At 41.0% G+C, this 21,276-nt stretch overlaps 1 protein-coding gene across 1 annotated transcript; it reads right to left on the bottom strand.

Annotated features, from left to right (window-relative positions):
* Positions 1-1,039: 1,039 nt before the first annotated feature.
* LOC143984340 (acidic mammalian chitinase-like) lies at positions 1,040-6,343 on the bottom strand. Its single transcript, XM_077484579.1, has 9 exons — positions 6,252-6,343; positions 4,691-4,747; positions 4,446-4,611; positions 4,218-4,342; positions 2,782-2,905; positions 2,191-2,376; positions 1,734-1,853; positions 1,510-1,651; positions 1,040-1,335 (listed from the first exon to the last, which is right to left on the bottom strand). The coding sequence occupies exons 1-9, from the start codon at positions 6,326-6,328 to the stop codon at positions 1,064-1,066; spliced, it is 1,269 nt and encodes a 422-aa protein (XP_077340705.1). The 5' UTR covers positions 6,329-6,343; the 3' UTR covers positions 1,040-1,063.
* Positions 6,344-21,276: the final 14,933 nt, after the last annotated feature.

The following is a 21,276-nucleotide window of genomic DNA, read 5'->3' as shown; positions in this document are numbered from 1 at the left end:
CCGGACAGTGCTGGCAGCTATATACTATCAGTGGTGGTGATCTATATACTATCTGTGGTGCTGATCTATATACTATCTATGGTGCTGATCTATATACCATCTGTGGTTTTGATCTATATACTATCTGTAATGCTGATCTATATACTAACGGTGGTGCTGATCTATAGACCCTATCTGTGATGCTAATCTATATACTATCTGTGGTAATGATCTATATACTATCTGTTGTGCTTATCTATATACTACCTGGGGTGCTGATCTAGATACCATATCTGTAATGCTGATCTACATACTGTATCTGTGATGCTGAGCTGTATACTCTGTCCTGTGATTTTGGGGCTGTATACTCTGGCCTGTGTTGCTCAGCTGTATACGAGTCTGGCACCCCCGATCCTAAAACTTCACCAGCCGCCACTGGTGGACATAGACCTGTTATCCGTCTACTCTGCTTAAGTGGCCCTCGCTCTTCACTCTGCTCATTGTGGCAACCGATTACCAAGTTGCTTAAGTGGCCCTTGCTCTTCAAAAGGTTGAGCACCACTGTAGTAGAGTTTGGGGTTCCACCCTCCCAAGGAGTCCATTGTACTGCCAGGGAACAGCAGGTGCATGAATACACTAGAGATTTGTGTGCCTGTCTGCACTGACCAGGCTGGCGTTTGGGAATGCAGCTCCTGCAGAAGCAATAAGTGAATATCGTCATGTTCTGGACTGATAGACCACATTCTATTAGGATAGCAGCTGTGTAGTCCAAGCATGTGTAGCCCAAGCAAGTTTGCTTAAAATTTCTCTGTTTAGGTATGCGAACAATGGTACTTTTTGTAACATGTCTTATCACCTTATTTTAAAACTAACTCTCAACACTGTATGTAGATTCCTATAGGTAGGTAGAAACCTATTAAGCAGTGATTATAGTATAAGTTACATTATGTTATACAGTTGACAATAACACACTGACAAGTTTGAATATGTTAAATACATTATTTATTGTAGCACTGAAGTTATGTGGTCTCAGTGTAACTTGAGTAGTAAATACACTAGCATTTTGTACTGTAGAAGAATCTGATTATGCCCAGTTGCAGCACTCACAGCTTGGGTCAAAAACAAGCCCAGCCTGGCAATTTTGTTGGTAGGTGACACCATTTAAGCAATGCCAGAAAGCATTTTTATTGCCAGCCACTGGGTAGAGGCCGCTTGCTTTCCCAGCACAGAACCCACTGCCTCCTGAGCTACTACCAGAGCTGCTGCCAGAGCTCCCTCCAGAGCTTCCTCCACTGGGTTGCTGGGTTGCTGGGGCTGCTGTGATTGGGGCAATGGGAGAAGAGGGAGGTGTGCAACCTGTAAATGAAGAGAGAAGAATATCAGAATATCAGAATGTGTTTTAGCTCAATTTTTTATAATTATTAAAGTGAGAGGCTATGCAATTACTGTACACAGAAACACTTTCAAAAAACACTCCAGCAGTTAAAATGATATACTGTAGATACTGTATGAACTAAACTTATGACTCACCAGAAGCTTGTATACCAAGAGCTTGGTTCAAGGTGCTGATCAGAGGATATTTGCCCTGGTTACAGAAAGTACCAGTAAAATCATCCAGATCAATTGCCCAAACCATTGCACCAGCAAAGTTGTTCTTCACCAGCCATTCAGCCTGTAGGTAAAAGAATGAAAAGTTGTGTAAGGCTCTATTTCTGTATTTTGTCTTTTTCTATTTGATTGTATAACAAAAATACCTTTATCTGGAAGCTCTTCTGGTTGTCGTATCCCAACCATTCATTTCCTTGGTAGGCAAAGGGAACATCTTCAGCAGAAGACCACTGATTGGTAGCTCCATTCTTCAGGAAAGTACAGATCTAAGGGAATTCAAAGAAAAAAGTTAAATATGCATATCTATTATTGAGATCACAGCAAAGGGCTCAGTGATCCATTCATTTTCATTCAAAATAGCTATAATCAGTCTATGAAAGTTATTGAATGGAGAATATAAATTAATACTACATAATGTTCTACATAATACAGAATATTACTTAATTAGTAGGATCACTGATGTAGTACTACCATTGTAATGCATAATTTACTGTAAATATTATGTATTAAATCGCAGGCATTAAAGGATACTTTTATTAATGCCCTGCAATAGGTAAATATCTCTAAAATGTAGTCTCCTGCAAAATAACCTTGTAATCTTACTTCATAATATGCCCAGAATCCAGATTGTCTGGTGTAAGGTCCAGCAGGGCCAGCTCCAGAAGTAGGGGCACCAATGGCAGTGTTTGATGGATTGCTCAGAATGAAGGTGTGTCCATAGGTTGGGAAGCCAACAATGAGTTTTGAAGCTGGTGCACCATTGTTCAACCAGTAGTTCATAACATAATCCTGCAAGCAGAAGAAATAATAGTCTGTGTATATGTGCTTATGCACGTAAATACAGTTGTTCCTATAGTTACTATAGATAGCTATTATTTTGTGATATGTTCTTTACAGATACATATTAAAATTGGTCACATGATATGCACTTGCATTTATAATCTCAGCATCATTATTGGCATAAAGAATGATTTACCAAAAAGGTAGAGAATCTTCACTTATAAATAATATAAGTTTGAATATTCACTTCAGTTATACAATCATGTGAAAAGCAAATTCTGGTCATTTTAAACACTCAGTTTACCACAGATATTTTTCCAATGATTGGATTATTGAATTGAACATTACCAAATTTAAAGTTTTATATTCTCAACTGGTTTAGTATATTAGCATTATTGTCTGATGAATACTTACCACATTCAGGTAAGCGTTTGCACCAGTGGCAGAGGGGTTAGAATACAAGGGGCTGTTTTCTCCAGTGTAACCTTCCCATGAGCCATGCAGATCATAGGTCATGACATGGAAGTAATCCAAAGCTCTAAATATTGGAAAAAAAAATATTATTGGAAGGATATATATATATATATATATATATATATATATATATATACACACACACACACACACACACACACACACACACACACACACACACACACACACACACACACACACACACACACACACAAACAGGGAACTGCTTCCAGTCTCATTCACCCATTCACCTGGTTAGCCTTAGCATCACTAGAAAAGGATTAGGCATCTTAGCCATGCAAGTCACACTGCTAGAGGTAGAGATACTAAAAGAGGCAATTTACTCATTGTTGTCAGTACATCTAGGACTCTGAAAGGGTATGGCAAAATTTTCTCTACTCTTTTTAGCATTTAGGATCTAGGAGTTTGGACCCAAATGGGATGAAAGGAGAGTATGCCCAACCAATTAAAGCAATTGCAAAGACATTAATAATGAGGTCCCAGCTGCTATGCAAATCTGTTTTGAAAGTGAACTTTCTCCTATAGTTCATTTGTTTTGATCATTTATTTTAGTTTAAGTGCTTTCTGCAATTCAACCTTAAGTTAACCTGTCAGTATTGTGTTTATGCAATAGTCAGAAAAGTCAGCCTTTAATTATTATAATTTTGCAGACTTACTTATGAAAGATGAATAATTTCCCATTTTTAACTTTAGTTATTTTGCCTAAGGCTGGTATATTAGATGGGGAGTATTATGTGGAGTTGTTGCCTTCCAGCTTCCTAACCTCACACAATACATAGAAAATAGAAATAGTTAAGGCAAGGCCATTGACAGTCCAGCAACTTTCAGATAAACAAAGAATTTGTCAGTGAAAGAGGTTCACATATTTATTGCCAGACTGGCTTGATTTAAAGCGAAGGACCGCCCATCACTACAAAAATGAAAAGCCAGCAGCTGCACATACTGCAGCTGCTGACTTTTAAAAATTGCAAACTTACTGTACCTGTCCTGGAGTCCTACTTGAGAAGGGAGGAAGAGGGAGCCCGGGCGGTGACGACAATACCCGCTGAGGCTCCCACAAGTGGGAACAGGATACCTGTCAAATACAGATATCCTTTCCCCCATCCCCCCCCCCCCCCCCGAAATGTGCCAAATGTGGCACAAAAGGGGGGGAGGAGTAAAATAAGCGGAAGTTCCTCTTTTGGCTTTAAATGTAAACTTGACTTACCTTTTTTACTTACTTTTTCTTGTTTCTTAAAACTGTTTTTTTATTTTTGTTTTTCATGTAGAATTACATGCTAGCCTGTAAGTTTGGATTCAGAGAACTTGTAAAGCTCTGTTACTACATATATGAGATTATATTTTGCAATGCTTACTGAGCAAGTTGTGGGATCTGGTAACCAGATTGAATGTTGGAAATACCACCAGCTACAGCAGCTGTCACCATGAGTCTTGGTCTGTTGGTTTGTGAAGCTTCGGTTTCAAAGGCTGCTCTCATTTCCTGTTAAAATAAAAGTGGTCTTATTTCATGTCAGAATTAGGTAAATACAGTATGATCCCAATGTCGTTTACTTCCTCCCAGAAGCTTATATCTATAATGGTACCTGAACCAGAGTAGTGAAGAGGGCTTTGTCTTGAGGTGTGCTTCCTCTTGATCCAGGATATTCCCAGTCAAAGTCCAGCCCATCAAACCCATACTGACGCAGAAATTTGATCACAGATGAGATAAATGTTTGACGGTTTTGAGCTGTAGAGACCATCTGAGTAAAACTAAGGACAGAGAAAGAAGATAAAACTTGCTATGGATAGTCCTGCATCCTCACAATAGAATTATCTGAATTATACTTACGGTGCGGTTCCAAAGTTCCAACCTCCAATGGCTAACAGAGTTTTCAAGTTTCCATTCCTGAAAACAGAAATCGAAAAGTACTTTGTGAAGTATTTGACTTTTAGCAAAAGTGCTGTGTTTAAAAAATGTTTAATATAAAATAATCTATTCAAATATGTAGTGTTCCTGTAGTGTAAAAGTTGCAAGGGTAAACTTTTCTACCTAGTAGTTAATATATTAAGAGTTCACTGACTTTGTAGCAATCTGACTCACTGACTGAGGTGAATACATTAACCAATTCATTCAGCAACAGAATGATGCTCTGTTTCTAGACATGGTAATACTCTTATGTATAAGCTGTGTTAAATCACCTACATTAGTTCATATTAGGTGGAAAATATTGTTGCTGCAATTAATTATAATTACTTTATGCTGACAGATTTGTACCTCCTTGTTCAAATGACAACTATAGAAAAATAAAATCGTAACTTTACATGATTAATACTGTATATGGTTAATACTTCTTAATACTTGTGTCATGGTTATGCAGTAATCTTTCTCTGTCAGCTTACTTCTCCTCATGTGTTCAGACTAAGAGGCCAGACACTCTCACCTGGCTGGTTTTATAACCTCTCCTCTAAGCATGGTTCCACCCCAGGCCCTATCAGGGATCCCTATATTAACCTGTGCATTGCAAGCCAGCAGGGCTGAGCAACCATTGTGTATTCATTGTGTGTTTGGCTTCCTCTTTCCTGCTTGCCGTGTGCTCTTTGTTTGTCTCTGTTACTGACTTTGGCCTGTTCTTGACTATTCCTGTCTGCTGATGACCCTGACCTTTTGGCGTGTCCCTGACTATCCCTGTTTGCCTGTGACCCTGAACCTTTGGTGTGTACTCTGTTGTCCTTGTCTGCTAGTGGCCCCGACCTTGGCTTATTCCCTTACTATCCCTATCCTCCTGTTGCCTACTGTGGGCGTGAGCTAGGGGACCCTGGGGGTGTGCGTCCTGGAGCCAGTTGCAGCCCAATCCATCCTCACCACTAGAGGCTCTGATGAACACCTGCTGGCTCTTAGACTCCTCGCCCTAGAGAATCTTACGCTCTAACCCCGGTTGGATCCGTATTGGTAATCCAGCGGCCCTGCCTTACTTTACCACCCAGACTCCCATCCGTAGCAGTCACCCATAGGGTCCACTACCTTGGGGTGCACTCCTGATCCCAACAGTGTGCATTTGTCACCTGGCCTCAGGTGGCCTGACAACCTGTACTTGAAAACTATAATTTTCTATTGTAGCCAATTACCATAAGATTATTCAAATTTTATAATCCTTTATGCATTTGTATGCAATTTCTAGCAGCATGTCAGGAGGCGTAAACTGAATTAGCATATTATGGTAATGTATCATTTTTAATAGTGGTTTTACCCCTTTACTACACTTTCATACGTCCATAGCAGATGCAACCTTCGAGGTGGCTTTACAGTTAGACATTATAATACTGCAATTAAGCACTTACAGTATGTTTGCATACTACTATGAACTTGCCATCTATACTATTCTATGCTTTTAACATTAGGCATTACTTACTGGTTCTTCAAGTTTTGGAAAGAGCTGTACAGGGTGACATCATTCCATTCAATGGTGGTGATCTGGTTGTTGGACATTCCAGCAAAAGCATAGATCAGGTGAGTACAGAGGCATGGATCAATGTTGTCAGGCTTGAATTTCCCCAGTCCAGGCCTATATTGGGCCCAGTTTGTGAAGTAGCATGACAGCTCGAAGGCAGAGCCTGAGTGGAGCAAGAATACCTAATGTGTAAGATTGCCTTAATAATTGTTTTAATATCAATATCTTTAATATTAATATACTCTAATTTATGTAAAAGTATGTTACTGTATATAATTTAATAGCAAGTAATTTAAAAGATATTTAATACCTTACCTAACTGAGCATTCAGCAGGAGAGCCAGCCCTAGAAGAAATACATTAAAGGTTGGTGAATATTGCATGGTATACTGTATACTGTACTTAAAATATCTCACTGAAAGAGGTATTATATAATACATTTTAATTACCGTATATACTCGAGTATAGGCCGACCCGAATATAAGCCGAGGCCCCCAATTTACCCCCAAAAAAACTGGCAAACTTATTGACTTGTGTATAAGCCGAGGGTAAGACATGCCTGTCCATCCCTGTGTGTGTGTCCGTCCATCCCTGTGTGTCCGTCCATCCCTGTGTGTCCGTCCATCCCTGTGTGTCCGTCCATCCATCCCTGTGTGTGTGTGTGTCCATCCATCCATCCATCCCTGTGTGTGTGTGTCTCCATCCATCCATCCATCCATCCCTGTGTGTGTGTGTCTCCATCCATCCATCCATCCCTGTGTGTGTGTGCATCCATCCGTGTGTGTGTGTGTGTGTGTGTGTGTGTGTGTGTGTGTGTGTGTGTGTGTGTGTCCAGCCTACCTGTGTCCCGAGCCTTTGTCCCGAGCCTCCGTCCCGTGCCGAGCCTCCTTGCCTCCGTGCCTCGCCGCCGTGCCTTGCCTCCGTCCCGTCCCGTCCCGTCCCGTGCCGTGCCTTGCCTTGCCTCCGTCCCGTGCCCTCTTCGTTCGTCGGCGCCTCGGCGGCCATTGTAAAATTCAAAAGCTGCGCCGCCGCCTTCGCCTGTGATAGGCGGAACACTGAATTTCCCAGCAGCCTGTGTTCCGCCTATCACGTACATCGTATCATCCTCGTCCGTAGTACGAGGATGATACGATGTCCGTGATAGGCGGAACACAGGCTGCTGGGAAATTCAGTGTTCCGCCTATCACAGGCGAAGGCGGAGCCGGAGGCGCGGCTTTTGAACTATAGAATGGCCGCTGTCTGTCTGCTCGACACGCTGATCGAGCGGGCAGACAGCGATGACTCGAGTATAAGCCGAGGGGGGCACTTTCAGCCTCAAAAAAGAGGCTGAAAATCTCGGCTTATACTCGAGTATATACGGTAACCTGTAACCTTGCTTTTAATGGAATCTTTAGGTTCCAAGTAAAAGCCAAAATTAGGCTTATGCGCTGATGGGCGGGCTTGCAGAAGAAAGAGAACTAAGGTTGGACAGGGCCACCGATAAGGCAGTACAGCCAGCCCTCCAGTAGGGGGCCCAAGCCTCATCAGTCCAAAAGGGGGCCCGGACAACTGCAGGAGAGGAGAGCTGGCTGTTCTGCCTTGTGACTCATGCGCTTTATCCCTATGTTCTACTTACTTGCCTACAGTCCCTTTGTTTAGCAATCTGTCCCATGCTGGCTTTATTCTCGGGCTGCATCCTGATTTTAGAGCAGCAGGGACAGCTGCACACTGTCTCTCTCTGCTTCTGCCTTGAAATCATTACACTGTCGGTGTTGTGCCATATAGTGTCCGGCCATCATATAGCGTCCGCCCCGTACTGCGCATGCGCAGTACGGAGCAGACGAAGCTTCGGAAAATCTCCGAAGTTGAACGGCGCCTGCGCTGTGAGTGGAGGTGGTAGCCCCACTATCCAAGCGGACATAGGGTTGTGAATATTAGAGGGCCCCTCGCGGGCGAGCTTCGCTCGCCACGCTTCGGGCTCGGCCTTGCTGCGCTCGGCTCTTTTATATTCCTACTCTATGTCCACTTGGATAGTGGGGATGGAACCTGGACTCACGGCACAGGCGCCGTTCATCCTCGTCAATTTTCGGAATCTGTGCATGCGCAGTACACAGCGGACACTATCGGATGGGGGACCTTATATGACAAGACACCGGTGTTCTGTGGGTGCTTAAACTCCCCCTCCCCTCCCCCTTTGCAGCGTTATCTTGCAAAGAAGAAAGACTGAAGGTAAGAAGTTCTATGCCTGTTCCTCCCTGATGAGTCCTGAGCTCTGCTCTCCTGACCTCTACTCCGTGCTCTGTGTGAATTGTGGCTGTAGGGTTTGAATGTTGTAGTGCTTCTAATGGAAAGGGGTGACTGAGGAAGGGGGGGTGAAGCTGCAGAATTCCAGCTGACAAACATCTCCACCAGTCCCACCAGCCACAATGCACCAGCTATTTCTATATGCCACTCTATATGCCACTCCTGAGGCCCATTCACACTTAGCATAGTGAGAATACATGTTCCTGCATTTTTTTTATTTTTTTTATTGTTTATACATGGGGCAGCCCATTCACTTGAATGGGCTGCCCTATATTTGACAAACACACCATAAAAGTTCTAGAACATTTTCAGGCATGCAGCTTTGCAAGTTTGTCACACGACAAAATGCAATCTGTTTTTGGGGTGCCATTAGCAATTAACGGCACCACAAGCACTATGCGAGATTGCAGTACAAAGCATGCGTTTCCCTTACCTTTTGTCACACGGTCAGGAAATACAAAGTGGGAATGCAGCCTAAGAACTCTTTCACATGGTTGGCTGAGCCGTGGATTTATCACCACCCCTAGCTGCACACCCAAATCCTAGCAATACCGTCAGACAGGGCTGTACACATTATGTATTTGCAATGTTTTACTACACAGCTGCGTCATTTTAACACAGGCTGCAGAGTTTGACAGGCAGCACCACCTATCAAACTTCCCATTGAATTCAATGGGGCCACTTTGCAACTGCAAGCTAAACACTTGGCTCACAGTTGCAGCTAGTCTCACAAAGAAAAATTACTATTCAGCAATTTAAAAAAAAATTATAACAAAATACAGGTTTCAGGAGGCAGTAGTAGCAAGGGTATAATTTCTGCCATGGCTGCAAAACGGCATTGCTACCATCGCATTTTTAGCAAAAATTGAATTTGATATTTTTTTTGGGGGGGGGGGGGCATGTCAGGTAGGCTGTATGTGGCCCTGTAATTTCTAACAGCAGCCCTGAGGGTGGATGCCACCAGTGTCCACTAGAATTTCAGAGAGCACGCAGAAGATGGAACAAAGTACATAGAGTATATTGCCTGAAAAATGTTTTCACCCTTTTTTTTTACATAATATAGCCTTGTGTCTGGGTGCCCTTTATTTTACATTTCACAGGTCCCAATTTCTAGGTCAGCTACAGAGAAATCAACACCAGGAAGCAGCTGCAGAGAAATGTTTGCATTGCGTGCCTAAGACTTTCATTAGCATATCGGCTATTCCTAAACTGAATAGGTCCCCATGGATATGAGATTACAGTAATCTGGTCCTTTTGCTGCAAAATCTGGGGACAATGCCATACCCCCCCCCCCCCCCCACCAATCCCAATGGCCTTGCTGTGTCTGGCAGATTATAAAATTTACCCTTGATTGCTATGTTAGAGTTAGTGGTAGCATCTGTCAATGTTACCTTTATATTCTTCCATACCTCTCAATTGATATCAAAATAAATGTTCTGCTAAGCAAAACATAGAACTTCCAGATGATTCATATTCTTGAGGGCAGCTGTAATGTGCATTCATGTCTGAGTGTCCTCTAAATTCTACAGGCAGAGCTTGAGCTATTTATTTTTTCATTAGAATGTTGGTCTATCCATCCCTTTTTGAACTGTGAACTTGTGAGGCCAAAAATGTATGCTGTAATTGCTAACTTATTTTAAATGTGCATAGGGTCTCCAAACTGCGGCCTGAAGGTCCGATGTGGCCCTTTGCTAGCCTTTATCAGGCCCTTGGGGCACAATTCCTCCCACTGTTATGATGCACAATTCTTCCCATTGACACCAACAACTGGAACACACAGAATCTGGTGCAGCTGTGCATAGTAACCAATCAGTCTCTAACTTCAGTTTGTTCAATTACGCTTTGACATTAAAACCTAGATGCTGATTGGTTACAAGGCACAGCTTCACCAGATTCTGTGTGCACCAATTTTAGTAAATCTCCCCTACTGACTGCTCGCTTTTTCCAGGTAAGTAATATTGTAGTGATTGGCACCATGACCAAAGATATGACATATCTTTACTAAGTACACCATAAAGGAAATAGAAGAGGGGAGGGAAAGAGAGATGCCAAACTGACACAGGTGTAGCACGGTTTATTGTTAAAACACAAACACAAACAAAAAAAATACACTCACATTGTAGTTTTGGGTAACAGGCAGTATAGTGCAAGGTTTAATCTCTCTGGGAAAGTCCAAGGAAAGCCAAAGCTGTCGGTGAACGGGGCCACTGAGGCAGCAGTGCCAGAATCCAGACAATCCTGCCAGGGGTCCACTGGCTTTGGCTTTCCCAGCCCATTTTGAGAAGGCAGCCTCTCTCCAGCCCTGGATGTTAGCTAGTGACTGATAAATTTATATTATTTTTATCATTTATTTTTATTTATACCATGGTATATTAGCTAAGAACATTGGGATAATAGTCCTTTTTGTTATTTTTGAATAATTTCTTTGTGTATGGACAAGGGTAGCGCTGAGTGTGTGTCTTTGCTTTATTGCCATAAAGGAAATACTGCTATTTACATTAAGACTCCAAGAGAAATGCATTTACTTTCAACATGAAAATATCGCTAAATAGAAAGAAAAGCATAAAGGAACCTTCCAGTCAGTTTTTTTTTCTACTTATTCATGGCTCCATTATACTTTTAAATTGTTGTGCCATCCAATATTGATCTTTCTGCTTTTTGGTAAATACTGGATAGTTAAACTGCCCGGCAATTTTGTATTATCCTTAGGGACTCATGTATAGAAATCTCTGCAGCTGTGTACACCTACCCTGGCCATTGTCAGAGGGTTCAACATATCCTGTTGGATATTGCATTTATTTTATATTATATTAAAAGGAATTCAACAGGATGCGTTGCACCGGCCAACTCATTTGGGTGGTCAGGAAGAGAGTTAAAGTTATACTAAACCCCAGAACAAAAATGTAAAATATGGCAGCCGATCAATTTTTATGTGGTTTCTGCAGTCAATTTTTTTAGGCCTTTATTTCTGACCAGTAAGTCTGTTACATTTCATCAGACCAAGCTATAAACCAGAAGTTGCATGTAGAGGCTTCATACAAACCATTTAAAACTGTCAGGAGTGCCTACAATTGTCAGCTTTTCTTTATTTATATAAAACATCTTTTCAATATACAATTTGTTAGTAAGGACCATATAAATCTGCTATTCTAACACTTCCCTCTCCCCAGATTGACAATGCTGCTGTCCAAGAGTGTCTCCGTAACTCCTCCATCCAGACTGGAGACACCCTAAAGACAGAAAATGTGTTACTGGCTGGGTCAACTGGTGAAAAAAGGGAAAAAAAGAAAACTAATGTGGCTACAACATTTAAGGTTTTGTCAGCTGCAATATTTTTTGTTTTAGGGTTTAATATTGTTTTAATAATTATAGAAGGGAGATCTTGCTGTTGGAATTTCCAAAATATATAATAAGCCAGGGAACAACTCTGGCCACCATGGCTTCTTCTATTATTAAATGATTACTAAATGATCCCTTTTAAGTGGAGTAACCCTTTTAGAAAATATAAAAATTGAATGAATGATCAGTGTTAATTTAACAGGCAGATTTGCCAGCCACCCTGAATATCATAACATAAATGCTTTATGCTGTAAACCACATAATACAGTGGTTGGCGATAAAATACCACAATACAAAAACCTATTATTGCATGGTGAGCATTAACTTACCGGTGAAGAGGATAAGCTTTGCCATCTTTGCCTCTGTACTGAGTGCTGCTAGACAACTTTACCTATTTATACTCTTTTCTCTGGTCCCTTTTTTATCATGTGACACTTAGATATTTTATAATATTGCTATGGAATTATGTTTAAATTGCTAGATTTTTATCATTCTTTAGAGTATGCTGATTACAAAAGCAAGCAATAAAAAATATCTTTTGTTTTAATGTGTTGTTTTTGGAAAGCTTCATAGGCTTTCATACAACAGAAATCAGATCGTGAGGTCATTGGAACACATTCCGAAGTGTACTGTACATGGACTCAACCAATGAGGGCTTTGCTGTCAAATTCTATATTCAGAATAACAAATATTAAACAACCAACCTCCAAAGAACACAGGACAGTCTGGTAGTATTGACCTTTTCTTGTCATTTAATCTTCTGATTAGAGTTAGTTTTAATAGGCTGATGACTAGCCAAGTAGTCAGACCCTCCAATCATCGATATGGAGCGGCAGATGTAAACAGACATGTGTCTGTTTACACCTGCCTACCCCCAATTTAATCCACTAAAAAAACAGGAGGAGATCGGTCCCCTTCCATCTGGGAGGATCGGATCAGAGGGCCCATAGAGTAGAGTGGGTTGTGCATGACTAGGCTATGTACGAGTAGAGTGGGCTGTGCACCATAGAGTAGAGAGGGCCTATATGCAGAGTGAACACCAATGGTGGCCTGTCCATAGGGGGTGCACGGGTGCCACCCCCTCAAAGCTAGTGACAAAAAAAATGTAAAAAGGCCCTTTAAAAAACAAAAAATATATATTTTTTAAAAAAGGTCCTTTAAGTGCACTGTGTTCGGTGGGCTATGGGAAGAGTGACGTCAATGCAATCGCGTGATTACAGACCAGACACTTCATTTGCAGAGTTTTGTGCTGCATTGTGGCACAATGCTTTGCGCAGCAACACTCCCATTTGTTCACTTCTATGTCATTCTTCACTTTCTATGTTTTGATTGGCATCCCCGTAGGACATAGGCGGTGGTTTCCCACGTAGTCACTTCAGTTTGCTCTGTGCCAGTGAAAAGCTAAAAGTGTATGGATCACACGGCCCGAGTGGGGCCCATTTACAGAAGAATATTCCATTGTGATGGTAAGCCACCCACGTGGACTTCTCAGTCGATATACGGTACTATAGAAGGAAAGGACTGCACCTAAATGAGGAGGGTGCAGATCAGCTGGGATCAAGGATGGCCAAAAGTTAGAGGGGTTTTTAAACTAGGCGATGGGGGGAGGGTCCAGAGATAGAGATAGTCAGCGTGGAGCATATTCCAGAGGGTAATATTAGGGGCATTAGTGGTAGGGTAACCAAAGCACATAAACCCAAGGTAAATATAGTAGCAAGTCCTAGTTGTAATCTTGGAACACCCAAGAGGATAGTATGCGACCGGTCAAAATGTATTAATGCATTAAAATGTTTGTTCACCAATACCAGAAGTCTGCCAAGCAAAATAGGTGAGTTGGAAGCTCTGGTGCATCAGGAGAGCTATGATGTAATTGGTATTGCTGAAGCTTGGCTTCATTCCTCACATGACTGGGCTATTAATATTCCTGGCTATGCACTCTTTTGGAAAGACAGAGAAAAAAGGAAGGTGGAGGTCTGTCTGTATGTGAGAAGTGATCTCAAAGCGAGTGAGAAAGAGGACCTGGTGGACGGAGAGTGTGATGAGTCTGAAGCATTATGGGTGGAACTGGATACAGATGTGCGTAGTTCAAAGTTAATCATTTGAGTTTGTTATAGACCACCCAATGTTAATGAGGAGGTGGAGACTCAGCTCCTTGCGCAGATAGAAAGGGCTGGAAGGGCTGGGACAGTGATAATAATGGGGGATTTTCTTTGTGTATGGACAAGGGTAGCGCTGAGTGTGTGTCTTTGCTTTATTGCCATAAAGGAAATACTGCTATTTACATTAAGACTCCAAGAGAAATGCATTTACTTTCAACATGAAAATATCGCTAAATAGAAAGAAAAGCATAAAGGAACCTTCCAGTCAGTTTTTTTTTCTACTTATTCATGGCTCCATTATACTTTTAAATTGTTGTGCCATCCAATATTGATCTTTCTGCTTTTTGGTAAATACTGGATAGTTAAACTGCCCGGCAATTTTGTATTATCCTTAGGGACTCATGTATAGAAATCTCTGCAGCTGTGTACACCTACCCTGGCCATTTGTCAGAGGGTTCAACATATCCTGTTGGATATTGCATTTATTTTATATTATATTAAAAGGAATTCAACAGGATGCGTTGCACCGGCCAACTCATTTGGGTGGTCAGGAAGAGAGTTAAAGTTATACTAAACCCCAGAACAAAAATGTAAAATATGGCAGCCGATCAATTTTTATGTGGTTTCTGCAGTCAATTTTTTTAGGCCTTTATTTCTGACCAGTAAGTCTGTTACATTTCATCAGACCAAGCTATAAACCAGAAGTTGCATGTAGAGGCTTCATACAAACCATTTAAAACTGTCAGGAGTGCCTACAATTGTCAGCTTTTCTTTATTTATATAAAACATCTTTTCAATATACAATTTGTTAGTAAGGACCATATAAATCTGCTATTCTAACACTTCCCTCTCCCCAGATTGACAATGCTGCTGTCCAAGAGTGTCTCCGTAACTCCTCCATCCAGACTGGAGACACCCTAAAGACAGAAAATGTGTTACTGGCTGGGTCAACTGGTGAAAAAAGGGAAAAAAAGAAAACTAATGTGGCTACAACATTTAAGGTTTTGTCAGCTGCAATATTTTTTGTTTTAGGGTTTAATATTGTTTTAATAATTATAGAAGGGAGATCTTGCTGTTGGAATTTCCAAAATATATAATAAGCCAGGGAACAACTCTGGCCACCATGGCTTCTTCTATTATTAAATGATTACTAAATGATCCCTTTTAAGTGGAGTAACCCTTTTAGAAAATATAAAAATTGAATGAATGATCAGTGTTAATTTAACAGGCAGATTTGCCAGCCACCCTGAATATCATAACATAAATGCTTTATGCTGTAAACCACATAATACAGTGGTTGGCGATAAAATACCACAATACAAAAACCTATTATTGCATGGTGAGCATTAACTTACCGGTGAAGAGGATAAGCTTTGCCATCTTTGCCTCTGTACTGAGTGCTGCTAGACAACTTTACCTATTTATACTCTTTTCTCTGGTCCCTTTTTTATCATGTGACACTTAGATATTTTATAATATTGCTATGGAATTATGTTTAAATTGCTAGATTTTTATCATTCTTTAGAGTATGCTGATTACAAAAGCAAGCAATAAAAAATATCTTTTGTTTTAATGTGTTGTTTTTGGAAAGCTTCATAGGCTTTCATACAACAGAAATCAGATCGTGAGGTCATTGGAACACATTCCGAAGTGTACTGTACATGGACTCAACCAATGAGGGCTTTGCTGTCAAATTCTATATTCAGAATAACAAATATTAAACAACCAACCTCCAAAGAACACAGGACAGTCTGGTAGTATTGACCTTTTCTTGTCATTTAATCTTCTGATTAGAGTTAGTTTTAATAGGCTGATGACTAGCCAAGTAGTCAGACCCTCCAATCATCGATATGGAGCGGCAGATGTAAACAGACATGTGTCTGTTTACACCTGCCTACCCCCAATTTAATCCACTAAAAAAACAGGAGGAGATCGGTCCCCTTCCATCTGGGAGGATCGGATCAGAGGGCCCATAGAGTAGAGTGGGTTGTGCATGACTAGGCTATGTACGAGTAGAGTGGGCTGTGCACCATAGAGTAGAGAGGGCCTATATGCAGAGTGAACACCAATGGTGGCCTGTCCATAGGGGGTGCACGGGTGCCACCCCCTCAAAGCTAGTGACAAAAAAAATGTAAAAAGGCCCTTTAAAAAACAAAAAAAATATATTTTTTAAAAAAGGTCCTTTAAGTGCACTGTGTTCGGTGGGCTATGGGAAGAGTGACGTCAATGCAATCGCGTGATTACAGACCAGACACTTCATTTGCAGAGTTTTGTGCTGCATTGTGGCACAATGCTTTGCGCAGCAACACTCCCATTTGTTCACTTCTATGTCATTCTTCACTTTCTATGTTTTGATTGGCATCCCCGTAGGACATAGGCGGTGGTTTCCCACGTAGTCACTTCAGTTTGCTCTGTGCCAGTGAAAAGCTAAAAGTGTATGGATCACACGGCCCGAGTGGGGCCCATTTACAGAAGAATATTCCATTGTGATGGTAAGCCACCCACGTGGACTTCTCAGTCGATATACGGTACTATAGAAGGAAAGGACTGCACCTAAATGAGGAGGGTGCAGATCAGCTGGGATCAAGGATGGCCAAAAGTTAGAGGGGTTTTTAAACTAGGCGATGGGGGGAGGGTCCAGAGATAGAGATAGTCAGCGTGGAGCATATTCCAGAGGGTAATATTAGGGGCATTAGTGGTAGGGTAACCAAAGCACATAAACCCAAGGTAAATATAGTAGCAAGTCCTAGTTGTAATCTTGGAACACCCAAGAGGATAGTATGCGACCGGTCAAAATGTATTAATGCATTAAAATGTTTGTTCACCAATACCAGAAGTCTGCCAAGCAAAATAGGTGAGTTGGAAGCTCTGGTGCATCAGGAGAGCTATGATGTAATTGGTATTGCTGAAGCTTGGCTTCATTCCCCACATGACTGGGCTATTAATATTCCTGGCTATGCACTCTTTTGGAAAGACAGAGAAAAAAGGAAGGTGGAGGTCTGTCTGTATGTGAGAAGTGATCTCAAAGCGAGTGAGAAAGAGGACCTGGTGGACGGAGAGTGTGATGAGTCTGAAGCATTATGGGTGGAACTGGATACAGATGTGCGTAGTTCAAAGTTAATCATTTGAGTTTGTTATAGACCACCCAATGTTAATGAGGAGGTGGAGACTCAGCTCCTTGCGCAGATAGAAAGGGCTGGAAGGGCTGGGACAGTGATAATAATGGGGGATTTTCTTTGTGTATGGACAAGGGTAGCGCTGAGTGTGTGTCTTTGCTTTATTGCCATAAAGGAAATACTGCTATTTACATTAAGACTCCAAGAGAAATGCATTTACTTTCAACATGAAAATATCGCTAAATAGAAAGAAAAGCATAAAGGAACCTTCCAGTCAGTTTTTTTTTCTACTTATTCATGGCTCCATTATACTTTTAAATTGTTGTGCCATCCAATATTGATCTTTCTGCTTTTTGGTAAATACTGGATAGTTAAACTGCCCGGCAATTTTGTATTATCCTTAGGGACTCATGTATAGAAATCTCTGCAGCTGTGTACACCTACCCTGGCCATTGTCAGAGGGTTCAACATATCCTGTTGGATATTGCATTTATTTTATATTATATTAAAAGGAATTCAACAGGATGCGTTGCACCGGCCAACTCATTTGGGTGGTCAGGAAGAGAGTTAAAGTTATACTAAACCCCAGAACAAAAATGTAAAATATGGCAGCCGATCAATTTTTATGTGGTTTCTGCAGTCAATTTTTTTAGGCCTTTATTTCTGACCAGTAAGTCTGTTACATTTCATCAGACCAAGCTATAAACCAGAAGTTGCATGTAGAGGCTTCATACAAACCATTTAAAACTGTCAGGAGTGCCTACAATTGTCAGCTTTTCTTTATTTATATAAAACATCTTTTCAATATACAATTTGTTAGTAAGGACCATATAAATCTGCTATTCTAACACTTCCCTCTCCCCAGATTGACAATGCTGCTGTCCAAGAGTGTCTCCGTAACTCCTCCATCCAGACTGGAGACACCCTAAAGACAGAAAATGTGTTACTGGCTGGGTCAACTGGTGAAAAAAGGGAAAAAAAGAAAACTAATGTGGCTACAACATTTAAGGTTTTGTCAGCTGCAATATTTTTTGTTTTAGGGTTTAATATTGTTTTAATAATTATAGAAGGGAGATCTTGCTGTTGGAATTTCCAAAATATATAATAAGCCAGGGAACAACTCTGGCCACCATGGCTTCTTCTATTATTAAATGATTACTAAATGATCCCTTTTAAGTGGAGTAACCCTTTTAGAAAATATAAAAATTGAATGAATGATCAGTGTTAATTTAACAGGCAGATTTGCCAGCCACCCTGAATATCATAACATAAATGCTTTATGCTGTAAACCACATAATACAGTGGTTGGCGATAAAATACCACAATACAAAAACCTATTATTGCATGGTGAGCATTAACTTACCGGTGAAGAGGATAAGCTTTGCCATCTTTGCCTCTGTACTGAGTGCTGCTAGACAACTTTACCTATTTATACTCTTTTCTCTGGTCCCTTTTTTATCATGTGACACTTAGATATTTTATAATATTGCTATGGAATTATGTTTAAATTGCTAGATTTTTATCATTCTTTAGAGTATGCTGATTACAAAAGCAAGCAATAAAAAATATCTTTTGTTTTAATGTGTTGTTTTTGGAAAGCTTCATAGGCTTTCATACAACAGAAATCAGATCGTGAGGTCATTGGAACACATTCCGAAGTGTACTGTACATGGACTCAACCAATGAGGGCTTTGCTGTCAAATTCTATATTCAGAATAACAAATATTAAACAACCAACCTCCAAAGAACACAGGACAGTCTGGTAGTATTGACCTTTTCTTGTCATTTAATCTTCTGATTAGAGTTAGTTTTAATAGGCTGATGACTAGCCAAGTAGTCAGACCCTCCAATCATCGATATGGAGCGGCAGATGTAAACAGACATGTGTCTGTTTACACCTGCCTACCCCCAATTTAATCCACTAAAAAAACAGGAGGAGATCGGTCCCCTTCCATCTGGGAGGATCGGATCAGAGGGCCCATAGAGTAGAGTGGGTTGTGCATGACTAGGCTATGTACGAGTAGAGTGGGCTGTGCACCATAGAGTAGAGAGGGCCTATATGCAGAGTGAACACCAATGGTGGCCTGTCCATAGGGGGTGCACGGGTGCCACCCCCTCAAAGCTAGTGACAAAAAAAATGTAAAAAGGCCCTTTAAAAAACAAAAAATATATATTTTTTAAAAAAGGTCCTTTAAGTGCACTGTGTTCGGTGGGCTATGGGAAGAGTGACGTCAATGCAATCGCGTGATTACAGACCAGACACTTCATTTGCAGAGTTTTGTGCTGCATTGTGGCACAATGCTTTGCGCAGCAACACTCCCATTTGTTCACTTCTATGTCATTCTTCACTTTCTATGTTTTGATTGGCATCCCCGTAGGACATAGGCGGTGGTTTCCCACGTAGTCACTTCAGTTTGCTCTGTGCCAGTGAAAAGCTAAAAGTGTATGGATCACACGGCCCGAGTGGGGCCCATTTACAGAAGAATATTCCATTGTGATGGTAAGCCACCCACGTGGACTTCTCAGTCGATATACGGTACTATAGAAGGAAAGGACTGCACCTAAATGAGGAGGGTGCAGATCAGCTGGGATCAAGGATGGCCAAAAGTTAGAGGGGTTTTTAAACTAGGCGATGGGGGGAGGGTCCAGAGATAGAGATAGTCAGCGTGGAGCATATTCCAGAGGGTAATATTAGGGGCATTAGTGGTAGGGTAACCAAAGCACATAAACCCAAGGTAAATATAGTAGCAAGTCCTAGTTGTAATCTTGGAACACCCAAGAGGATAGTATGCGACCGGTCAAAATGTATTAATGCATTAAAATGTTTGTTCACCAATACCAGAAGTCTGCCAAGCAAAATAGGTGAGTTGGAAGCTCTGGTGCATCAGGAGAGCTATGATGTAATTGGTATTGCTGAAGCTTGGCTTCATTCCTCACATGACTGGGCTATTAATATTCCTGGCTATGCACTCTTTTGGAAAGACAGAGAAAAAAGGAAGGTGGAGGTCTGTCTGTATGTGAGAAGTGATCTCAAAGCGAGTGAGAAAGAGGACCTGGTGGACGGAGAGTGTGATGAGTCTGAAGCATTATGGGTGGAACTGGATACAGATGTGCGTAGTTCAAAGTTAATCATTTGAGTTTGTTATAGACCACCCAATGTTAATGAGGAGGTGGAGACTCAGCTCCTTGCGCAGATAGAAAGGGCTGGAAGGGCTGGGACAGTGATAATAATGGGGGATTTTCTTTGTGTATGGACAAGGGTAGCGCTGAGTGTGTGTCTTTGCTTTATTGCCATAAAGGAAATACTGCTATTTACATTAAGACTCCAAGAGAAATGCATTTACTTTCAACATGAAAATATCGCTAAATAGAAAGAAAAGCATAAAGGAACCTTCCAGTCAGTTTTTTTTTCTACTTATTCATGGCTCCATTATACTTTTAAATTGTTGTGCCATCCAATATTGATCTTTCTGCTTTTTGGTAAATACTGGATAGTTAAACTGCCCGGCAATTTTGTATTATCCTTAGGGACTCATGTATAGAAATCTCTGCAGCTGTGTACACCTACCCTGGCCATTGTCAGAGGGTTCAACATATCCTGTTGGATATTGCATTTATTTTATATTATATTAAAAGGAATTCAACAGGATGCGTTGCACCGGCCAACTCATTTGGGTGGTCAGGAAGAGAGTTAAAGTTATACTAAACCCCAGAACAAAAATGTAAAATATGGCAGCCGATCAATTTTTATGTGGTTTCTGCAGTCAATTTTTTTAGGCCTTTATTTCTGACCAGTAAGTCTGTTACATTTCATCAGACCAAGCTATAAACCAGAAGTTGCATGTAGAGGCTTCATACAAACCATTTAAAACTGTCAGGAGTGCCTACAATTGTCAGCTTTTCTTTATTTATATAAAACATCTTTTCAATATACAATTTGTTAGTAAGGACCATATAAATCTGCTATTCTAACACTTCCCTCTCCCCAGATTGACAATGCTGCTGTCCAAGAGTGTCTCCGTAACTCCTCCATCCAGACTGGAGACACCCTAAAGACAGAAAATGTGTTACTGGCTGGGTCAACTGGTGAAAAAAGGGAAAAAAAGAAAACTAATGTGGCTACAACATTTAAGGTTTTGTCAGCTGCAAT

The sequence above is a fragment of the Lithobates pipiens genome, unplaced genomic scaffold (genome assembly GCF_037356315.1).
Source record: "Lithobates pipiens isolate NorthernLeopardFrog02 unplaced genomic scaffold, aLitPip1_a1.2 Scaffold_16, whole genome shotgun sequence".
In the NCBI taxonomy this organism is placed as follows: Eukaryota; Metazoa; Chordata; class Amphibia; order Anura; family Ranidae; genus Lithobates; species Lithobates pipiens.
Note: the sequence above shows the minus strand (reverse complement) of the source record. Positions and strands in the feature narration are given on the sequence as shown.

What these genes read in the sequence shown, in the direction of transcription:
- LOC143984340 (XM_077484579.1), bottom strand. Translation starts at nt 6,328, where the DNA reads ATGTCCAACAACCAGATCACCACCATTGAATGGAATGATGTCACCCTG. An exon ending in TCTTCACTACTCTGGTTCAG is followed by an intron (nt 4,343 to 4,445) that starts GTACCATTATAG and finishes TTATTTTAACAG; the next exon opens with GAAATGAGAGCAGCCTTTGA. An exon ending in GATTCTGGGCATATTATGAA is followed by an intron (nt 1,854 to 2,190) that starts GTAAGATTACAA and finishes GAATTCCCTTAG; the next exon opens with ATCTGTACTTTCCTGAAGAA.